This window comes from Babylonia areolata, chromosome 7 (assembly GCF_041734735.1).
Source record: "Babylonia areolata isolate BAREFJ2019XMU chromosome 7, ASM4173473v1, whole genome shotgun sequence".
Lineage (NCBI taxonomy): Eukaryota > Metazoa > Mollusca > Gastropoda > Neogastropoda > Buccinidae > Babylonia > Babylonia areolata.
This window is the reverse complement of record NC_134882.1, coordinates 22,956,194-22,976,991: the sequence shown is the minus strand read 5'-3', so window position 1 is coordinate 22,976,991 and position 20,798 is coordinate 22,956,194. Positions and strand designations below refer to the sequence as shown.

Below are 20,798 nucleotides of genomic sequence, written 5' to 3'. Positions count from 1 at the left end.
GTCACTGCGTTCGGACAAATCCATATACGCTACACCACATCTGCCAAGCAGATGCCTGACCAGCAGCGTAACCCAACGCGCTTAGTCAGGCCTTGAGAAAAAAAAAAATATATATATATAAGCTTACATAAATAAATAATAATTATGATATTAAAAAAAGGTAGTAGTAATGAAAATAATGATAAAATAATAATAATAATAAATAAATAATTAAATAAATAAGACAACAATGATGATAAATAAGCAAATAAATATAAAACATGAAGACACACATTCATACATACACCCACACATGCATAACAGATATGCCCCAAAAACGCAGTTTCACAGATATGAAAGCACAGTCAAATACATATAAACGTACATGAGCTCCAACACACACACACACACACACACACACACACACACACACACACACACCACAAATTACCCTGCACCTCCTCTACCCCGTCCTCCACACACTCATTTCTAGTCTATGTATCGCAGCTTCCACGGCACACACACACACACACACACACACACACACACACACAGATGAACGCTTACTTGTACAAGCACACACACACGCCCATATCTCCCACCCCCAACCCCACACACATATATACCAAGATATATATATAGTATATACGTTCCAATATCCTGTTGCTCCCACAGTGTAGGCATGCATACACTCACCTCATCCTCTACCTACCTCCCTGCACCCCCACCTCCCCCTCACACACACACACACACACACACACACACACACACACACATGCACAGAACTCTCCTGACACTTGTGTACACTTACACTCTCACGCATGAACAAACGCACTCAAAAACACAGACCCACACATACACACAAACACACACATACACACACGCACAGAGGCTGCCACTGTTTGGGAAAAGATCTCTGATGCCAAGAACGTGGCGTCTAGTGTGTTGCTCAGTCTATTGTATTTGGAAAAGCCCACAGAGACTCTGTTCCGTTTTGAAGAAATTTGCGCAATGTTGGTTTGGAAATGATGCCGATATTTGTTTGATTTGCAAAGCATCGTGCTCTACCTTTCATGTTAGACTTATGGCCGCTCCCTCTCTCTGCTTTTATTTCTTTGAGGCGATCGATGGTGTGATGGCCTTGTACCTGTTCTTTTTGATATTCTTTGACTTTTCTGAGGATTTCCGATTTTCCTAGATGTAGGCCGCTCGTTGGTGTTACGTTACCAGCAAGTCTGTCAGCTCGCTCATTTCCCTTAACTCCTGCATGTCCCGGGCAGTATGACCATGTGAGTTTTTTTTATCTGAAAGTTGCGCATTGCCTTATGCCACTCTGGGCTTCCCATTCCGTTTTCAATTTTCTGTATGAGGTTCATTGAGTCGGTTAGAATCATGGCATGTTGGTTTCCGGGCGTATGGATGGACGATAGCCACTGGAGGGCATGTGTCACAGCTTCAACTTCCATCGTTAGGCTGGAGGTTGTGACTTTGTAGGCAGCATTCTCTTCCCTAACTGTTTTTCCATTTTGTTTCGCAGTGAATCCCCAACCGGATTGGTCTTTGGTGACTGAGCCATCTGTGTATATGATGATGTCCTCTTCTTTACTTTTCTTAATAATTTGTCATGGCGTTATTGTTTAATTATGGAATTATTAGTAAATTATTGAGAGGGCTCAAAGATAGATTGTCCGTTGAATGCATGGAAAAATCGCTTATCTCTGTTTTGGACAGAGTGATTTTTCTGTGTGACTGACTGATAATTTGATAATTTGTCATGGCGTTATTGTTTAATTATGGAATTATTAGTGAATGACAGAGAGGGCCTAGAAACACCTAGAAACAGCACACCACCGGCCGAAGCTGCGCGAAAATTGACCGTTGTAAGTTATGCAATGCTTAGCGGACCCATCAGGACTGTGAGCTGGGTGGGCAGTATTTGAAATCGTGTAGCGTGGCTGAATGAATCCGCCAGGTGTTAAGATCACGCTGGTCAGTTTTTACAGGCAACCTGCAAGCTTCAGAACAAAAGCTAAGTGATTTTTCTGTGAATTTGATTAATAATTTGTCATGGCTTTATTGTTTAATGTTTGAATTATTAGTAAATTATGGAGAGGGCTCAAAACTAGAGAAGGACCTGTATTTTTCTGCAAAATAAAATCTGCTACACAACAATACCCAGATGCACCCTTCCACTGGCTAAGAGGAGACAACCTGACAAAAATCCCCAATCCCACGGCTTTCATACAGTACCAATGGGATGAATGGCTGTTGGGTTAAACAGTCACTAACTGTATGCAGTCTGGCCTTAGGGCGACACCAGGCTGACGGACTCCACACAGATGGACATCCATTGCCCTTCCCTGATAAGAGGCTCTGTCAGGGCGACCGAACTTTTTCCCTCACCACATAGAACACCCTTCTATGGATACTTACAAAACCCTGTCTCGCGTGCACCTCGGGGATCAGCTGCATAGCACGAGACATAAATTCAGATCCCCAAAACCCCAAAACAGGCGTGGCAAAAGAGGTGGGAAAAGATTGTGCTTAGGTAGAAGAATGACAAAAGCAGAGCGGCTGTCAAAGAAATTCTTTAGAATCGGCAGTTGGAATTGTTCCAGCGCGAGAATGAGAATCTCAACAATTGAGAAATTGGCATATGATTTTGACATTTTATGTCTCCAAGAGACCAGGACAAGTGCAGACAGACCAATACAGTTTGAGAATTTCACAGTCTTTCAAAGGAATGAAGGAAGAGGAGTAGCAATCATACTGAACAAAAACCTAAAAAAACAAAGTTTCCACCATAAATCTAGAGAAATGGTGTAGCAACTCATGTGAACTAGTGGGGGTGTGCGTCTCGAAAAACCTGACGGAATTCACAAAAGCATCGTGCTCATCAATGCCTATGTTCACCCAGGAACCTGCACAAGAAAAGAGGATTGGGCCTTTTTAGAGGAAATAGAGAACGAACTTGGAGACTCAGTCATTATCTATGGAGACCTCAATGCAAGATCGAAGCTATGGGACCAGCGGAACACCAACCCACAAGGACTCGCACTTGAAGGAATGATAGGGGAAATTCTTCTTAGCCCATTAACAACCACATCCCCAACTCGCCTTGGAACAAGACAAGGGGACAGTGACAGTGTGATTGACATTGCTCTAACATCTCCAAAATTCAGAGCAGAAATGAATGCAGAGACGCTTCCACACCAAGGCAGTGACCACCTCCCAGTAGTTTTCAGTCTACAGAAACTGTCAGATAAACGCTGCATGAAACCACGTGATCCATTTCAGTATGAAACCAAAGAGACAACCGTCATCGAAAAATTAAGACGCAGAAGAAACAAAAGAACGGCACCGAACAGGATGCAAACTATTCAGCCCCCATGGTGGAATACCGACACAGACAGAGCCTGGATAGAAAAACATGCGGCTGTCAAACGTTGGCAAAAAGAAAGAACAAAACCATCTCCGGACAAAGATATTGAAATAAAAAAGGAAGAAAAAACTAAACAGTTTGAAACCATTGCTCAAGAGGCCAAAAATGACAAGTGGAAACAGTTTTGCGAGGCACTCAGTTATGACTCAACATTGACAGAGTTCTGGCAATTTTATCGTCGCATGGAAGGGAAAACGTGCACAACAACAACCCCAGACATGGTAGACACTGACGGAACCAAGCTTAAGACAAACGAAGAAAAAGGATCCGCCCTGCTCAAACGTTTCATACAACAGAGCGATCAAAGAAACTTAGATGAGAAAAAGAAATATGTTGAGGAGTTAAACCAAACCCTTATGCAGACTGGACCTGATGATGACTTGACAATAGATGATCTAAATGAAGCAATAGCTAAATGCAAGAAAGAATCAGCCCCTGGCCCAGACAAAGTTCACTACTCGGACATCAAGGAACTATCGGAAGAAGACAGAAGCAAACTTTTCAATCTATATCAAAACAGTTTCCACAATGGAACTGGACACACAGCTTCTTAAAGCCCATACCAAAACCAGGAAAGGACCATCATCAGGTAAGCGGCTACCGGATCCTAACCATGCAAAACATTGCTGGAAAGCTCATGGAACGCATGATAGCCAGGAAACTTGCAAGGGATCTTGAACACAGGCACATTCTCCCTTCAAATCAAGGTGGTTACAGAACAGGCAAGTCCACATGGGAAAATGCAGCTGCTTTTGCATATGAGGTGTATGAAGGATTTCAAAGGAAAGAAGAAACACTAGCAGTAGCAATCGACCTTGAAGATGCCTACAATAAAGTCCAGTTTGCACACCTCATGGAGCTGCTACTAAGGTATGGAGTAAGTTTGACACTGACAAGATGGATAGCAGCAGCGCTTCAGGAAAGAACCGTCGTCCTACGCCTTGGAGATTGGATGTCCGCACCTTCTAAACTATCCATGGGACTGCCACAAGGGTCTCCGATCTCTCCTGTCCTCTACAATGTGTACACGAAGGGCCTTGCAGACTTAAACAACAATGGAATAGCTCGGGTGCTTACTCTTGCGGATGATGGCCTGGTCTTCAAAACTTCGAAAGATGCTCAGGAAAGAACCAAAGCCGTCCAGAAACAACTAAACAATATTGCTCAATGGTGCAAAGACACAGGATCTTCCATCAATCCAGCGAAAGCCCAAACGTTACTGTGCACCCTGAACAACAGAACCGCGAGCAAATCACCATTCAATGGGATTCAGATCGAGAAAACTGAATGCCTACGCTACCTAGGAATACACTTCGACAGGATGCTGACCTTCAGAAAACACTGTTCTCAAATGCAAAAAAGGCCTTTCAGTCTTAAAGGCAATGGCAACCAAAGGTATTGAACAACGCCACCTCTTCCTGCTATACCAATCACTCGTCCTCAGTGTGATCGACTACGGACTTGGGCTAACAACACCGTCTCAAAGCAGCCTCTTAAAATTAGAAAGAGTTCAAAATGAAGCTATGAGGCTGATCCTTGGAACAACAAAAGACACGCCTACAGAAACCATGCGATACCTGCTTGACCTTCCTTCAGTGCAGGCCAGAAACAAGTTAGAACAGGTCAAGACCTACTTCAAAGCATTAGAAAACCCTCAAAACCCACTGCATGACACAGTCAAAGAACCAAAAGGCAGCCGTCTAGGACGAGGAAGATCATGGATGGGGCAAGCAGAAGACACAATCCAGCTAATATGCCGACTACAAGATCTGAAAGAAACAAAAGAATGGGAGAAAAACACCGAAAACCTCAACCATCTATTCAACACAGCCATTTCACCCACTCTAGGAAGACATTGTCAGGAATGGCCAGAGGGCAAAACTGATGGAGAATGTTGGTGATGTGTTCAGCAGTGCAGCGTTCTCCACACGACCAAAGCAGGTTAGGGGATCAACGACAGTGTCAGGTGTGTTCACACATCTTGAGTGCCATATTCACCACTGGCAGCAGCAGTTGTAACCACAACAAACACATTACTATCATACCATCGACATCTGCACTGCATCAGCCCTCAGTGACATGACAAGTTAACAACAGTGGACAGATAATAACTCAAAAGGAACATATATATATTTCGTTCTCAACAACAAAAAAGAATAACACGATAACAGTAATAGAAAAATAATAATAAGAAGAAGAAGAACAACAATAATACTATTACTACTACTAATGACAACAACAACAATAATGAACAAGGCTTAAGCTACCAGGTCTGTTTAATACTATCATGCGAGGAACAGTGTCTAAGGCGACTCGAACTGATTGAGACTGAAACCTTGACATTATCATTAAAGGGAATGAAAAACAGCAACAATGGGAATGATACTGATGATGACGACGACGACGATGATGATGATGGTAACGACGACGACGCTGATGATGATGATGATGGTAATCATGATAATATTAGTAATGATATTTGTATTTCTTTTTTTTATATAACAACAGATTTCTCTGCATGAAATTCGGGCTGCTCTCCCCAGGGAGAGCGCGTCGCTATACTACAGCGCCACACTTTTTTTTTTCCTGCGTGCAGTTTTATTTGTGTTTCCTATCGAAGTGGACTTTTCTACAGAATTTTACCAGGAACAACCCTTTTGTTGCCGTGGGTTCTTTTACGTGCGCTAAGTGCATGCTGCACACGGGACCTCGGTTTATCGTCTCATCCGAATGATATGATAATATGATGATAATCATCATCATCATCATCATCATCATTCCCCCCTTCCTGTATTATGTCCTTCCTCAACTGAAGTTAGGTATCCATTCACACCAAGGTGGAGTCAGTGAAGTGCCTTTCCCAAGGACACAACATCATGCCCAAAGTGGCTTTGTACCTATCATTGGATCAGCCCAAATATGTCGGCAGTTCCGACTCCACAGATGAAACATGCTGCATGTAATTAACATGCACGTGCACTTGCGCATGCAAATAAACAAACACACATGCACACGCACACCCCCTTACTCGTGTAAGCATACAGACACAGGCGCGCACACACAGAGAAAAAAAAAAACAACAAATGTGCGAAGGCAGGTGTTTACGCACAATGAAAGGACAAGCACAACAACGCATATGCACACACGCACAAAATCACGATTATGCCTTGATTACATACTAAGATGTATCAAAAACATGCAATGTATTGCTTGGTCGATTCTTAAAAGAAAAGAAATCAAAACCACGAAGCCATACCCACACCCGCTGACACACACACACACACACACACACACAGAGAAGAGAAAGAGGAGTACCCCACCACAACCACCGCTTCACCACCACCACCAACAAGAAGAAGAAAAGTAAACACGAAAAAAAATCAACCAAAAAAAAACCAACAAAAAACACAACCCCCCCCCCCAAAAAAAAAAAACAACAACAAAAAAAACAAACAAACAAACAAACAAAACAATACAAACAGCAAACAAAAAATGAAGAAACAGCTTGTACACGTACATAACCAGCATTACAACAATCAGTAAATTGATCAACACTAATTATTGATAATCCAACAACCCAAAAAACAAACAAACAAACTAACTAACAACAAACAAACTAACAACAAAGAAACGAATAATCATTTCAGAAATAATGTACAACGACCCACAAAAGGAACAAAACACTTTAAAAAAAAAATCAAATGCATGAAACAACAACAACAATAACAACAACAGAAGGGGGAGGAACTGCAGAACACTCACCAACAAAGATAGCGAGGAGCACAAATGGCAGAAACAAGAGCCAGGACGTCCACCGACACACCACCATCATGCAAAAGAGCAGACGCGATTCCAGAGCACATAAAAAACACCACGACAAAACCAAACTCACTCTCTTCGTGTTTTTGCAAGGTTCATATCCCTCTCGGCACCAGCACAGTGCGTCATGCACATGGCACCGGGTGGCGTGTCACCTTGAGAACACAGCAGCAACAGACATGGCTTCCCGAATACTCCCCCACCTCCACCACCACCACCTCCACCACCTCCACCACCACCAGCCGTCAGATCAATAACTGCTCAGTTTTTGTCCAGATCTGCTGCTTTTAACATTGGTGGAAAACAAATCCAAACCTATATGCTGAGGAGTGGTGCTGCTGTTTTTGTTTTTTGTTTTTTTCGCGCGCGCGCGCGTGTGTGTGTGTGTGTGTGAACGTTTGAGTTTACACAAACAAAAACAAAAAGTTTTTTTCCATGAACGAAATGTCGTTACCTTCCATTTTTTCTTCGCTGTTATTGGAGGTCGACTTTCCTTACTATACCCCGGTGTACATTAAACAGGCAGAAGAAAAAAATCAAAGTTGATTAAGTTTTGGATTAGCTTTTAAACAAATCTTCTGAAATAATATGTCCTAAAGACAAAACCAAACAAAATAAGAACCGTGTAATGTGGTGTGCAGAATATTCCGCGCGTAGAAAAAAGTACGGACTGCGTAAAAACTCCGATACAGATTCTCAAACCACCATCGTCATGTAAACCTGGTCCAAATGAAACGCAACACAAAATCTGGGCCGCAAAGTAGATAGACAGACCGAAGAACAGAGTCACATTAATCAAAATCGCCCCAGCCAAACCCGTTAAGCTAGATCGCTGCAGAATATTCAATTTATCACATTCAAGCTAAATGTCACGGGCCCACAGCAGACCAGGCAACGCCAAAAGCCTTCACAACGCCGGGTCGGCAATTACCGTGCGCGGTGTGCACCCTGGCAGACTTATCCTCCCTGACATTCACGCTGACAAGTGAATGACGTTTCTATCGCGCTGCTGATTGCGAAGCAGAAAGAAAAGAAGGAATAAGGTGGCAGTGGGTGTGGGGAGGGGCGAGTAGGAGGGAGGGAAGTGAATGGGTGGGAGGGGGATGGGAGGGGGGGTGTCGTGGGGGAGGGCAGTCGGTGGAGGAGTTCAGAATCAAAGGATGAAATGCTTTGGCTTCAAGTGTGTTAGCGCTGATACATTTTATTTGCATGCGCAGAATGAATGTGCCATAAATAACATTAGCAATGTTTATGTTCCTGCCTTTCAACATATCAACAAAGATCATGAATTACAATAAATACGTGCAACGCTTTTATAATTATGACTGTCTGATAATCGTATTGCTGTTTTTTTTAAATTTCTGCACCATAAGAGTGCAATGGCTTACAAATATGGGTATCTGCAATACTCTCTCTTCTACCGAGCATCGCATAACAAAGGAACACTTCGCGATGGGCTGTTCGCCAGCGAGGCTGCAGGGAGCCCGGTGGTCAGTGTCCAGCCTGTGGCATTGGCTGTCTGGCATCCCATGCGGCTCTGTATATATTCAGTAATTATGACATCTGTTATGGTTTTCTGTTGAATGATTGTTTAACGTTTGTTTTTCCCTGTCTGATGTAAGCTGTCTTCATGAGATACAAAAGATATTTCAAACCTTATCCTGTTTATCATTTATCAATTAAGTGTCTTCTGTTCTCTCTCTCTCTCTCTCTCTCTGTCCGTGTGTGTGTGTGTGTGTGTGTGTGTGTGTGTGTGTGTGAGAGAGAGAGACAGAGAGAGAGAGAGAGAGAGAGAGAGAGAGAGTGTGTGTGTGTGTGTGTGTGTGTGTGTGTGTGTGTGTGTGTGTGTGTGTGTGTGTTCATCAATTCTACAGTAATTCATTTCTACTATTTACTGCTCCATACATGAAATACATGTATCTTTGTCATTGTTGAAATTTACTCCCCTTCATTGATTTGTGTTGAGGTATGAGTCTTTCCTAACTCATGTATTTCTGTCTGTTTCTATTCACATCTCTCTCTCTCTCTCTCTCTCTCTCTCTTTGGCTTTGGTTTTCATCAATATTATTACTATTGATGCATGTTGTTATTTGTATTATGAACCCCCATGTCATTAGGGCTGTAAAGCTATTGACATTAAAGTGTTCAGTGTTCTCTCTCTCTCTCTCTCTCTCTCTCTCTCTCTCTCTCTCTCTCTCTCTCTCTCTCTCTCCGTGTCCGTCTGTCTACCTTTTTTAGTCCCTACAAATTCATATGCACACACACACACACGCACACGCGCGCGCGCGCGCGCGCACACACACACACACACACACACACACACACACACACACACACAGCCTAACCCGCGCAATGGGTAAAGAAAATGAATGACAGAGCGAACAGATTTTGTTTGAAATGAGGGTACTGGAACAAGAACCAAGCATTGCGTGTGAATAACTGATGTGCATGTGCCTTTGATTTGTTTCCCCCCAAAAAACTCGGCGCTATATTATTACGATTATGACAAATATTATCATTATTACTATCATCATTGTTGTTGTTGTTGATATCTACATCCAAGTCTAGCTCTGTGAAAAAAAAGAAAAAAAAAAGAAAAAGGAAAACAAGAAGCAAATAATAATAATGATAAAATATATATATAGATAGATAGCTAGAGAGAGAGAGAGAGAGAGAGAGGGAGAGAGAGAGAATGAAAAGCAAGCGCATCAAATCAAATTATCAGCACACATCAGATTCATCAGCATTTGTGTGCAAAATGTACTTCTACAAGAGTGAAGAGTGGGTGGGTGGGTGGGAAAGAGAGAGCGAGAGAGGAGGGAGGGGGGGAACAGAGAGAAGAGAGAGGGACACATGGAAACAGAGAGCGAAAGAGCGGGAGGAGAAGAGACAGAGGGAGAGAGAGAGAGAGATGGAAGCAGAGAGAGAGGAGGGGTGGGGGGAGAGGTGGAGAAGACTAAAGACATGTATTTGTCCGTTCAGCACAAATTGACAAGTGGTTGAACAGCTGATAAAACTATCACAATGATATAGATAGATAGATAGACAGATTTCCAGCCTGTGGCATTGGCTGTCTGGCACCCCATGCGGCTCTGTATATATTCAGTAATTATGACATCTGTTATGGTTTTCTGTTGAATGATTGTTTAACGTTTGTTTTTCCCTGTCTGATGTAAGCTGTCTTCATGAGATACAAAAGATATTTCAAACCTTATCCTGTTTATCATTTATCAATTAAGTGTCTTCTGTTCTCTCTCTCTCTCTCTCTCTCTCTCTCTCTCTCTGTCCGTGTGTGTGTGTGTGTGTGTGTGTGTGTGTGTGTGTGTGTGTGTGTGTGTGTGTGTTCATCAATTCTGCAGTAATTCATTTCTACTATTTACTGCTCCATACATAAAATACATGTATCTTTGTCATTGTTGAAACTTACTCCCCTTTATTGATTTGTGTTGAGGTATGAGTCTTTCCTAACTCATGTATTTCTGTCTGTTTCTGTTCACATCTCTCTCTCTCTCTCTCTCTCTCTCTCTCTCTCTCTCTCTCTCTTTCCGTGTCCGTCTGTCTACCTTTTTTAGTCCCTACAAATTCATATGCACACTATCACAATGATCTATATAGATAGATAGATAGACAGATAGATGGAGACACGCGCGCGCTCAGCCACAAACATACACACACACACTCGTGGTGGTGGTGTGTCCATCGAGATCGATGATGACCATCGTTGTCATCCAGCTGGGGGATGGGGGGAGGGTGGTGGTGGGGTGGGGGGGGAGGATGCACATGAATCTATCTGTGAATGCGCAGATGACTGAATAGTCCAATCTGCGCACGAAATGTTCGCTGACAGTTGGGGCAGACAAAGACAGGCATATCATTGTCAGGGAGCTTGTTTGCCCGTGACTTTCTGGCCTGCCTCTTCTGAACAGCTGCAGCAGTCCTGTTGGCCTCGCACAACTTGGCGCCTTTGTGCACAGCAGCGCGCCATTTGTCACGGTCCACTGCAGATTCCTCCCAGGAGTCAGGGTTGATATCAAACGCTTTCAGAGAGACTTTCAGAGTATCTCTGAAGCGCTTCTTCTGACCTCCGTGTGATCTCTTCCCTTGTTGCAGCTCGCCATAGAAGAGCCTTTTGGGCAGCCGATGGTCTGGCATGCGCGCCACGTGTCCAGCCCAGCGAAGCTGGGACTGCATCAGGATGGTGAAGATGCTGGGAAGGGTGGCTTTTGCGAGCACCTCTGTGTCTGGGGTCCTGTCTTGCCACTTGATGTTCAGTAGCTTCCTGAGGCATGTTGTGTGGAAGTGGTTCAGCTTCTTGGCATGTCGTTGGTACACTGTCCAAGTTTCGCAGGCGTACAGTAGTGTGGGGAGAACTACTGCTCTGTAGACCTTTAGCTTGGTCTCAAGACTAATGCCTCTTCTGTTCCAGACATTTGCACTGAGTCTGCCAAAAGTTGCGCTTGCTCTTGCAATCCTGACGTTCACTTCATCGTCGATGGTCGCATTTCGTGACAGTGTGCTGCCAAGGTATGTGAACCGCTCCACCGCACTGAGTCTCTGACCGTTGACTGTGATGTTGGGCTCAACGTAGGGTTTCCCTGGGGCTGGCTGATGGAGAACTTCAGTTTTCCTCGTGCTGATGGTAAGGCCGAAGTTCCTGCTGGCAGTGGCAAACTTGTCGACGCTGAGTTGCATGTCAGCTTCAGATCCAGCGTTGAGGGCACAATCATCAGCAAACAAAAAGTCTCTGATGATGTCTGTCATGACCTTCGTTTTTGCTTGAAGCCTTCTGAGGTTAAACAACTTGCCATCTGTTCGGTACTTTAGGCCGATTCCAACATCGCCATCTCTGAAGGCATCAGTAAGCATTGCAGAGAACATGAGGCTGAACAGTGTTGGAGCCAGGACGCAGCCTTGCTTGACACCATTTGTGACAGCAAAAGGAGCAGATGTTTCGCCATTGTCCTGGACTCGAGCCTGCATGCCTTCATGGAATTGGCTGACCAAGGAAATAAATTTCCGAGGGCATCCGTACTTGGCCATGATCTTCCACAGTCCCTCTCTACTCACGGTGTCGAAGGCCTTAGTGAGGTCGACATAGGTGGAGAACAGATCAACATTTTGCTCCTGACATTTCTCTTGCAGCTGCCTTGCAGCAAACACCATGTCGGTGGTTCCGCGCTCTTTCCGGAATCCACATTGGCTCTCAGGCAAATGACCTTGGTCAAGGTGTGCTGTGAGGCGGTTTAGTAGGATCCTGGCAAGTATCTTACCTGCGATGGAGAGCAAGGAAATGCCCCGATGGTTATCACAGGCTTGCCGGTTCCCCTTTCGCTTGTACAAGTGAATGATAGATGCATCTTTGAAATCCTGGGGGATCGTCTCTTCTTTCCACATGAGTGAGTACAGCTGATGGAGCTTCTCAGTCAGCACAGTGCCTCCATCCTTGTAGACCTCTGCTGGTATGGAGTCTGAGCCAGGTGCTTTGCCACTGGATAGCAGACGGATTGCTTTCTGGGTCTCAAGAAGTGTTGGCGGATCGTCCAGTGCTTCGTTGATGGGGACTTGTGGGAGACGGTCTATGGCTTCATCATTTATGGAGGAAGGGCGATTTAAGACACTGTTGAAGTGCTCAGCCCAGCGTTCGAGAATGTTCTCCTTCTCGGTGATCAAGGTATTCCCATCTGCACTGAGGAGGGGGGATGATCCTGAGGATGTGGGGCCGTAGACTTCTTTTAAGGCATCATAGAACCTCTTCATATCGTGCCTGTCAGCATATCCCTAGATCTCATCAGCTTTGTCACTCAGCCACTTATCCTGCATCTGGCGTAACTTTTGCTGAACAGTCCTGCAGATGGCATCGTACGCATCCTTTTTTGATGTGGACTTTGGGTTGCTCAGGTAGGCTTGATGCAGACGGCGTTTCTCATCCAGAAGCTGCTTGATTTCATCACAGTTTTCATCAAACCAGTCTTTGTGCTTTCTGGTCATGGGTCCCAGGGTCTCTGAAGCTGTACTATAGATCAGCTCACGCAGGGTCCTCCAGTCAGACTCCACATTCTGGTTGTCCAGAGAGGCGGATTCCAGACGATCTTCCAGCAGTTCCACAAAGGACTGTTTGATGGTGATGTTATTCAGCTTAGCGATGTTGAGCCGTTTTGGAGCCTTCTGGCCTTGGGGGCGTCTCTTGGGCTGGATTCGAATATTCAGCTTCGAGACTACAAGGCGATGGTCTGTCCAACACTCGGCGCCGCACATGGTCTTTGTTACACGTACATCTTGCCTATCCCTTTTCCTGACGATGACGTAATCGATGAGATGCCAATGCTTTGAGCGTGGGTGCATCCATGACGTCCTGTTACGGGTAGGGAGGCAGAAAACTGTGTTCGTTATCAGCAGTTCGTGCTCTGCACAAGTCTGAAGCAAAAGCAATCCATTTGGGTTGCAGTGGCCCACACCGTGCTTTCCAATCACTCCATCCCAGGAGATGTAGTCAGAGCCAACTCTAGCATTGAAGTCCCCAAGAATGATGAGCTTGTCTGCTTTAGGGATAGCAGCAATGACAGAGTGAAGGTCCTCGTAGAACTTCGCCTTCACTTCATCCGGGTTGGTCATGGTTGGGGCATAGGCACTGACGATGGTGAGGTGCTTCTGGCCAGATGCCAGTGGGAGTTTCATGGTCATAAGCCTATCGTTGACTCCCTTTGGGATTCCAGCTAGCTTGCTGACAAGTGCTGTTTTTACTGCAAACCCAACGCCAGCCTCACGTTGCTCTTCGCTTCCTCGTCCACTCCAGAAGAAGGTGTAACCAGATCCCCGTTCACAGAGCTCGCCTTCGCCTGCAAGCCGAGTCTCACTCAAGGCTGTGATGTCAATGTTGTATCTGGCGAGTTCGGATGCAACTAGTGCCGTTCTCCTTTGGGGTCTGTCCGCGTTATCTCTGTCCAGGAGAGTCCTTATGTTCCAAGCACCAATGGTGAGAGGAACGATCCTTGTTTTTTTCTTTTCTTTCTTTTTGTTTCGACCGCTGATGTAGGGTCCCCGCCAGCCGCGGTATGCTGGCCAGGGTGATATGGAGCAGGCAATTTTTAGGGCACCTTTTCTAGCCCCTTCCTCATGCCAGGGAAGTGAGCGGTGCATTCCTAAAGAGGGCTGCTCAGACGCTCAGACGGCTGCCGAGCTCCATCGCTGCTCCTGTCGACGAAGAACGACCCTATGGCCTGAGCCGCCTGCGACTGCCAGTGTACCCACACCTGTCGTTTCGTCGCTCGCCTGTCGCCACAGGACTTGGGGGTGATGAAATGATGAAGGATGAAAGGTCATTTTGGATGACTGATGACTTGCGCGATGAGTTTGTTTAAAGTGAAGAGGAGTTGCGCAACGTCGACCTCACTCTCTCGTCCGGGTCCACCAATTTCCAGTGGCAAGACTAAGTCAAGACGACTGGAGGATGAGCACGGATGCAGTGGATGACCAAGATATCCTTTCGGTGTCTCATCTTGCTCTCTGCACTCCACAGTGCGTTGCTGTAACCGCCTTCCTCTCCGTTGAACCGATAAGTTTCTTCCGCAGATTCTGCCGGATCCAGACTTCGCATGCATGGGCAGACACACCCCGGGGGCCAACTGTGTGTGGCATGCACACAGCACAGTGGAGCTAGATGGCTGTCGGTGGCTGTGGGTAACACACACACTCACTGACTGACTGAAACCATTTATTGTCAGAGTAACTGTTTGTTGTACTGACATTTTCGCAACCATTTGAATAAAATATTAACTGAGCAACACAAGGAAATTCTGATTTGAGGAAGGTATGATTTAAAATAAAAATTAAAAAAAATTAACAAATCAAGGTACCAAATTTCATTAATATCATTATCTCCAAAAAATATTCTAACGCACACATACTCACATACGTGTCTCCCCCATCCTCTCTCTACATACATCCATGCATGCACACAAACGCCCATTATAATTCCCCTACCTCATTCCCCTGTCCACTCACTCACACACACACACACACACACTCACACTGTCTCTCACTCTTTCTCATCAAATTAAGGTTTCGTAATGTAATCAAGACGACATATTACATGTTAGGGTCGAACAGTTCCACTAATTAGAATAATGGGAACTTTGCTCTACAAGTAAATCTGACGCTATCACCCAAAACGAAACACTACTTTGGATTAAATAAAACAGAGGGGAACCTCTGCAGCAGAAGGGGGATGAAACAAATTAGAAAAACCGACCAATTGGATGGCTTTTAATTAGGTCAACTGCGGTTTTTGTCAGAGACCAACCATTTTCTTTGCTAGGGTGAAAAACGCTGGACATGGCTAATGGAAGATTAAAGGATGTAATCATATCATGAAGGGGTTTGAAATGTAAATGTGTATCTGGACATTCGAGCAAAAAATGTGGGATGTTAAGGGTCTTACCACAAATACATAGTGGTGACGGTTTCAAAAATCTGTATAACCATGCATTAGTTCTTAGCCTGTGTGTCAAGTTTCTTGTGGAAATTGATCCTGGGGGGTTAGTGCCTTTTCTTGCTGGAAGAGAGAGATCCCGCCAGAGCTTCTTTTTTGAGTTTTCTAAGAACTGTTTCTGTCTGAAATTCCAGATATATGTTGAAAGAATAGTACAGGCTTCAGAAACAGAAATAGGAATATTGTGATTGATTGAAACTGAATTGTTCGATGCCGCTTCCTTGGCACAAAAATCGGCCATTAGTAGTATAAGGGATGGGGGTTCTATATACAACTGATTTTAGCTCAAAACCGTCCAACAACGCCCTCAAGCATAAAAAAAAAACCCGTGCAATCGGTTTTTTCGGCTTAAATATGTGTATGGAGAGCCAAATCACAAGATAAAAAAAAAAAATGATGGTTGGATATGTGTATGGAGAGCGAAACGGTCATGGGGGTTTTATATACAACCGACCCCAGCCCAAAACCGCGCAATACCGCCCTCAAGCATAAAAAAAAAAAAAATCTAGTTAAAACCAGTTATGTGTATGGAGAGCGAAACGGTCGCCCCGTTCCCCGTGTGTGTGTGCTGGCAAGCGACCGCACGGCGTGTGTAGTGGGAGTGGTCCCGCGCACAGCCTGCCTCCGCGTATCTTCCCGCGCGCACAGCCTGCTTCCCGCGCGCGAAGATTGTGATCACCCTATTAGAGAAAAGATTATATTGTATATATAGAAAAAATAATGCCTTTTCCACATAACATTTGTGAGTACCCCCAAGTTAAAACAAATAGAGTATGCGGTCGAGCTTGCATGGGGCTCTATTGTAAAGATCATATTAAATGTCATAGAAAAGGAATGTCACTTCCAGTACTTTGTATAGAATGCAACCTTTATGTACGTACGAAGTATGTTATTTGTTGTAAATGTAAGCATAAAAAAGAGAAGCCTCCTCCCATGGAGAAAAAGATTGATCCTATACCCGATTGTGGAGAACATTCAAGCGACTCTGAGGGTTATATTTCTGATGATGACGATGATGAAATTGACCCTTTTGAAACTTATTCAAGAGGGTATATTCCACCCTTTGGTGGAGTAATCATTGGATTCAGAGATTGATCAACTTGTAAAAAAATCCTATTAGAGAAAAAAATATAATAGTATATATATATAGAAAAAAAAAAATGGTGCAACGATATTCTGAAAAATATTACCGTGATCTCGCTTCTAAAAAAGAGATTCCTAATCATGAATCTATGAATAAAACTGAGTTGATTAAAGCACTGGGGTTTGATGCTTTGGAGGGGGAGACCAATGCTACGCTTAAAGATATTGCACGAAAACTCAAAATTCGTGGTTTTAGTAGAATGAAAAAAGATGAACTTATTAAAAATATACGTAAACTACAACATAAAGCTGAATCCACGGAGGAGTTTGGTAGTATTATTAAAAATTATAAACTTGCGGCTCTTCCAAATGAAATAGATCCGCTTTCGTTTATGATGAGTAAAGTGGACACTATTAACCAAAGAGCTATTCCACTGACCAAACAAAATATTGTTTTAACGGTGGAGTTTGCTCAAATTAAAAATGATGATACTACTGTAGCTGTATTTCGATCGGAATATCAAAGTATTATTGATGTTGTTGATGATCAAGATATTGAAAAACAAATAAAACATATTATGTTAAAAATAGAAAATTTTACAAATGAAGGTTCAGGATGGTTCATTAAAAGAATCTTTAGTTTATGGGTGAATAGAGTTTCTATTACATCTCCAGGATCCTTTATTGAATCACCACAGTGGTTAAAAAATAAAAGAGCTGTGATTAATATTAAAAATAAAGATGATCAATGTATAAGACATTGTTTACGTGCACACAAGTTTCCAGCAAAAGCGAATTCTAATTTAACTTATTCCTATCCTTCTGATGATGGGTTAAATTTTGAAAATATTGACTTTCCTACACCTATAAAACAAATTACAAAGATTGAGACTCAAAATAATATTGCTATTAATGTATACTATTTAAAAAATAAAACGATTGAACGTGCAAGAATATCAAAACAGCCCGCCAACATGGAGCGTATTAAACTTCTTATTATAGAAAATGAAAATGGTGGACAACATTATACTTATATTAAGAACTTTAACAGACTACTTAGTAATACAAACAAACACAAAGCAGCCATGTACTTTTGTGAGTATTGCTTGACAGGTACAACATCATCAGAACTTTTAGAAGAACATATTAAGCGATGCGCGCAGATCAACCACAAGAACTATTCTCGCGTTGAGATGCCATCGGAGAAGACAAAAATGATCAAATTTACCAATTTTCAAAAACAAATGTAAGTTAGTGATGTGATATATGCTGATTTTGAGGCGATTTGTAAAGAAATAAAAGACGATTCCGATTCGAATAAGACCATCAAAGAAAGCGAACACATCATCTCGTCATACGGGTTTGTGCATGTTAGGTCTGATGGAAGGGCGTACAAACCGCAACTATTTCGTGGTGAGAATGCGGTCAGTCATTTTCTCGATAAACTTCGAATAATATATTATCATACTGTCAAGGAATTGAAAAAACCAGTTCCAATAAAGATGACCAAAAAAGATAACGAATCGTTTGAAAACGAACGAGTTTGTTGGATATGTAGAGGGGAACTACCCGCAAATGATAAAGTAAGAGATCATGACCATATCACAGGGAACTATAGAGGTGCCGCGCATGCATCGTGTAATCTTAAATTGAGAATAAAACCCGACGAATTTGTGTTGCCGATATTATTTCACAACCTCAAAGGTTACGACTCTCACGCGATCATTTCGGAGCTCGCGAACAAAGGTGGTGGTAGAATTACGTGTATCGCGAATAATAAAGAGAAGTACATCACATTCAGTTGGGGAAGGTTGAAGTTTTTAGATAGTTTCGCATTCTTGAGTTCGAGTCTCGACCAGCTTGCGAAGAACCTTCCAGATGATAAGAAGTTTTTAACGCGCAAACATTTCACAGATGAGGAGGAGTTCAAGCTCGTTACGAGAAAAGGAGTCTTTCCGTACGAATATATTACCGATTGGAGTAAATACGAAGATACGAACTACCAAAGAAAAGTCATTTCTTTAGTAAACTTAACAACACGGATATATCAGAAAGTGACCACAAGCATGCCAAGAATGTGTGGAAGAAGTTTAAATGTAAGAATCTAGGTGATTATAACGATCTGTACTTAGTCACTGATGTACTGTTACTTGCCGATGTGTTCCAGAATTTTAGAAATACGTGTTTGCGAACTCATAATCTCGATCCTGTTCATTATTACACGCTTCCCGGAATGTCTTGGGATGCTTTACTCAAGAGTACGGGAATAGAACTCGAACTGTTGACGGATATCGAACAATATAACATGATAGAGGCGGGAATACGCGGTGGAATCAGTATGACTGTAAGAAGATACGCGGAGGCTAATAACAAGTATATGAAAGATTACAGGCCTGAAAAAACGGATTCGTATATCATGTATCTCGACGCGAACAACTTGTATGGTTGGGCGATGTTACAAGCTTTACCCACGGGTGGATTTATCTGGGATAACGATGTCAATCTCGAAAAGATTCTAAATCACCCCGACGATGATGAGACGGGATATATTGTGGAGTGTGATATCGAGTACCCTAAGGAATTACACGACGAACATAACGATTATCCCCTAGCTCCTGAGAAAATAGAAATAAAACTCGAAAACCTCTCACCCTATCAACGACGCCTTCGTGAAAAACTTGAGATGCGCGGAAAGGAAACGAGAAAATTAGTTCCGAATCTATGGAATAAGGTTGGTTATGTCGTTCACTATAGAAATCTCAAGCTATACACGCAACTTGGCATGAAAGTAACTAAAATCACAAAAGTGTTAAAGTTTAATCAAAGTCCCTGGATGGCGCCCTATATAATGATGAACACCAAACTGAGACAAGCCGCTACTAACGATGCCGATAAAGATCTGTATAAATTAATGAACAACTCGGTATTTGGTAAAACTATGGAAAATATCAGAATGAGAACGAATATCAAATTATTCAAGTTAGATGAAGAGGACAAGGCACGCAAACTAATAAACAAACCGGCTTATGTCGATCATATGATCATCAACGAGAAACTTCTAGCGATTTACTACAAAAAAAATAAGCTTGTGCTCAATAAACCTATCTATATCGGGATGGCCATTCTTGACCTATCAAAGTATCTCATGTATGATTTGTATTACAACCACTACAAGAAAAAATATGGATGCAGGTTGTTATATACTGATACCGATTCATTCATTCTCCACGTAGAATGCGAGGATTTTATCGCTTGTATGGATGATAATGTACATGACCGCAGTAATTTTCCAAAAGATCATCGATTGTACGATAAATCGATAGAGAAAGTGCCAGGATACATGAAAAGTGAGCTCGGATGTAAACCGATCCGACAATTCTGCGGCTTGCGCTCGAAGATGTATTCGGTTGTAGCGGATGATGGATCAGTTATCAAGAAAGCCAAGGGCATAAAAAAATGTGTGGTGAAGGATGAAATTGAACCCGATATGTATAAGGAGTGTATTGATCGATCTGTTCAATTTACTAATAGTATGAGAACGTTCAGATCGTATAAGCACAAGATGTACACGATCAAGCAAATGAAGACATCACTCTCACCGTACGATTCCAAACGCTATTGGCTAGATGATGGTATTACATCTTACGCCTATGGGCACTATGGTATTTCTGTATCGTGAGGAACAACCATAAGCTCTTCGTGTACAAACCCTCTGGATGGGCCATTTTGTAAATAATAAAGAATAGGATCGCCGGGCATCATACGCTTAATATTATAAACTTTAAGAGACCAAACGGGATCCGTTGCTCGTTTGCGAGCTCCACCCTCGAGCTCACCGGGCTCATACAAGTACCGAACTTGCGCATCATGCGGTAACTCTCCTTTATCATCTTTAGTCGGTGCAGAGGATTCGGCTTCTACCGATTTGGCCTTTATTGCGACCGACGGTTTCTTACCTATAAGTCTCGTCACCTCATTATTCAATGC

The 20,798-nt window shown here is 43.1% G+C and overlaps 1 protein-coding gene across 1 annotated transcript in view; it reads right to left on the bottom strand.

Annotated features, from left to right (window-relative positions):
• LOC143283802 (uncharacterized) overlaps nt 1-7,441 on the bottom strand; it is an 85,872-nt gene extending 78,431 nt beyond the window's left edge. Inside the window, exon 1 of the mRNA XM_076590172.1 lies at nt 7,184-7,441. Coding sequence (XP_076446287.1) covers nt 7,184-7,253 — 70 coding nt within the window. The 5' untranslated portion in view covers nt 7,254-7,441. The remainder of the gene's footprint in view (nt 1-7,183) is intronic.
• Nucleotides 7,442-20,798: the final 13,357 nt, after the last annotated feature.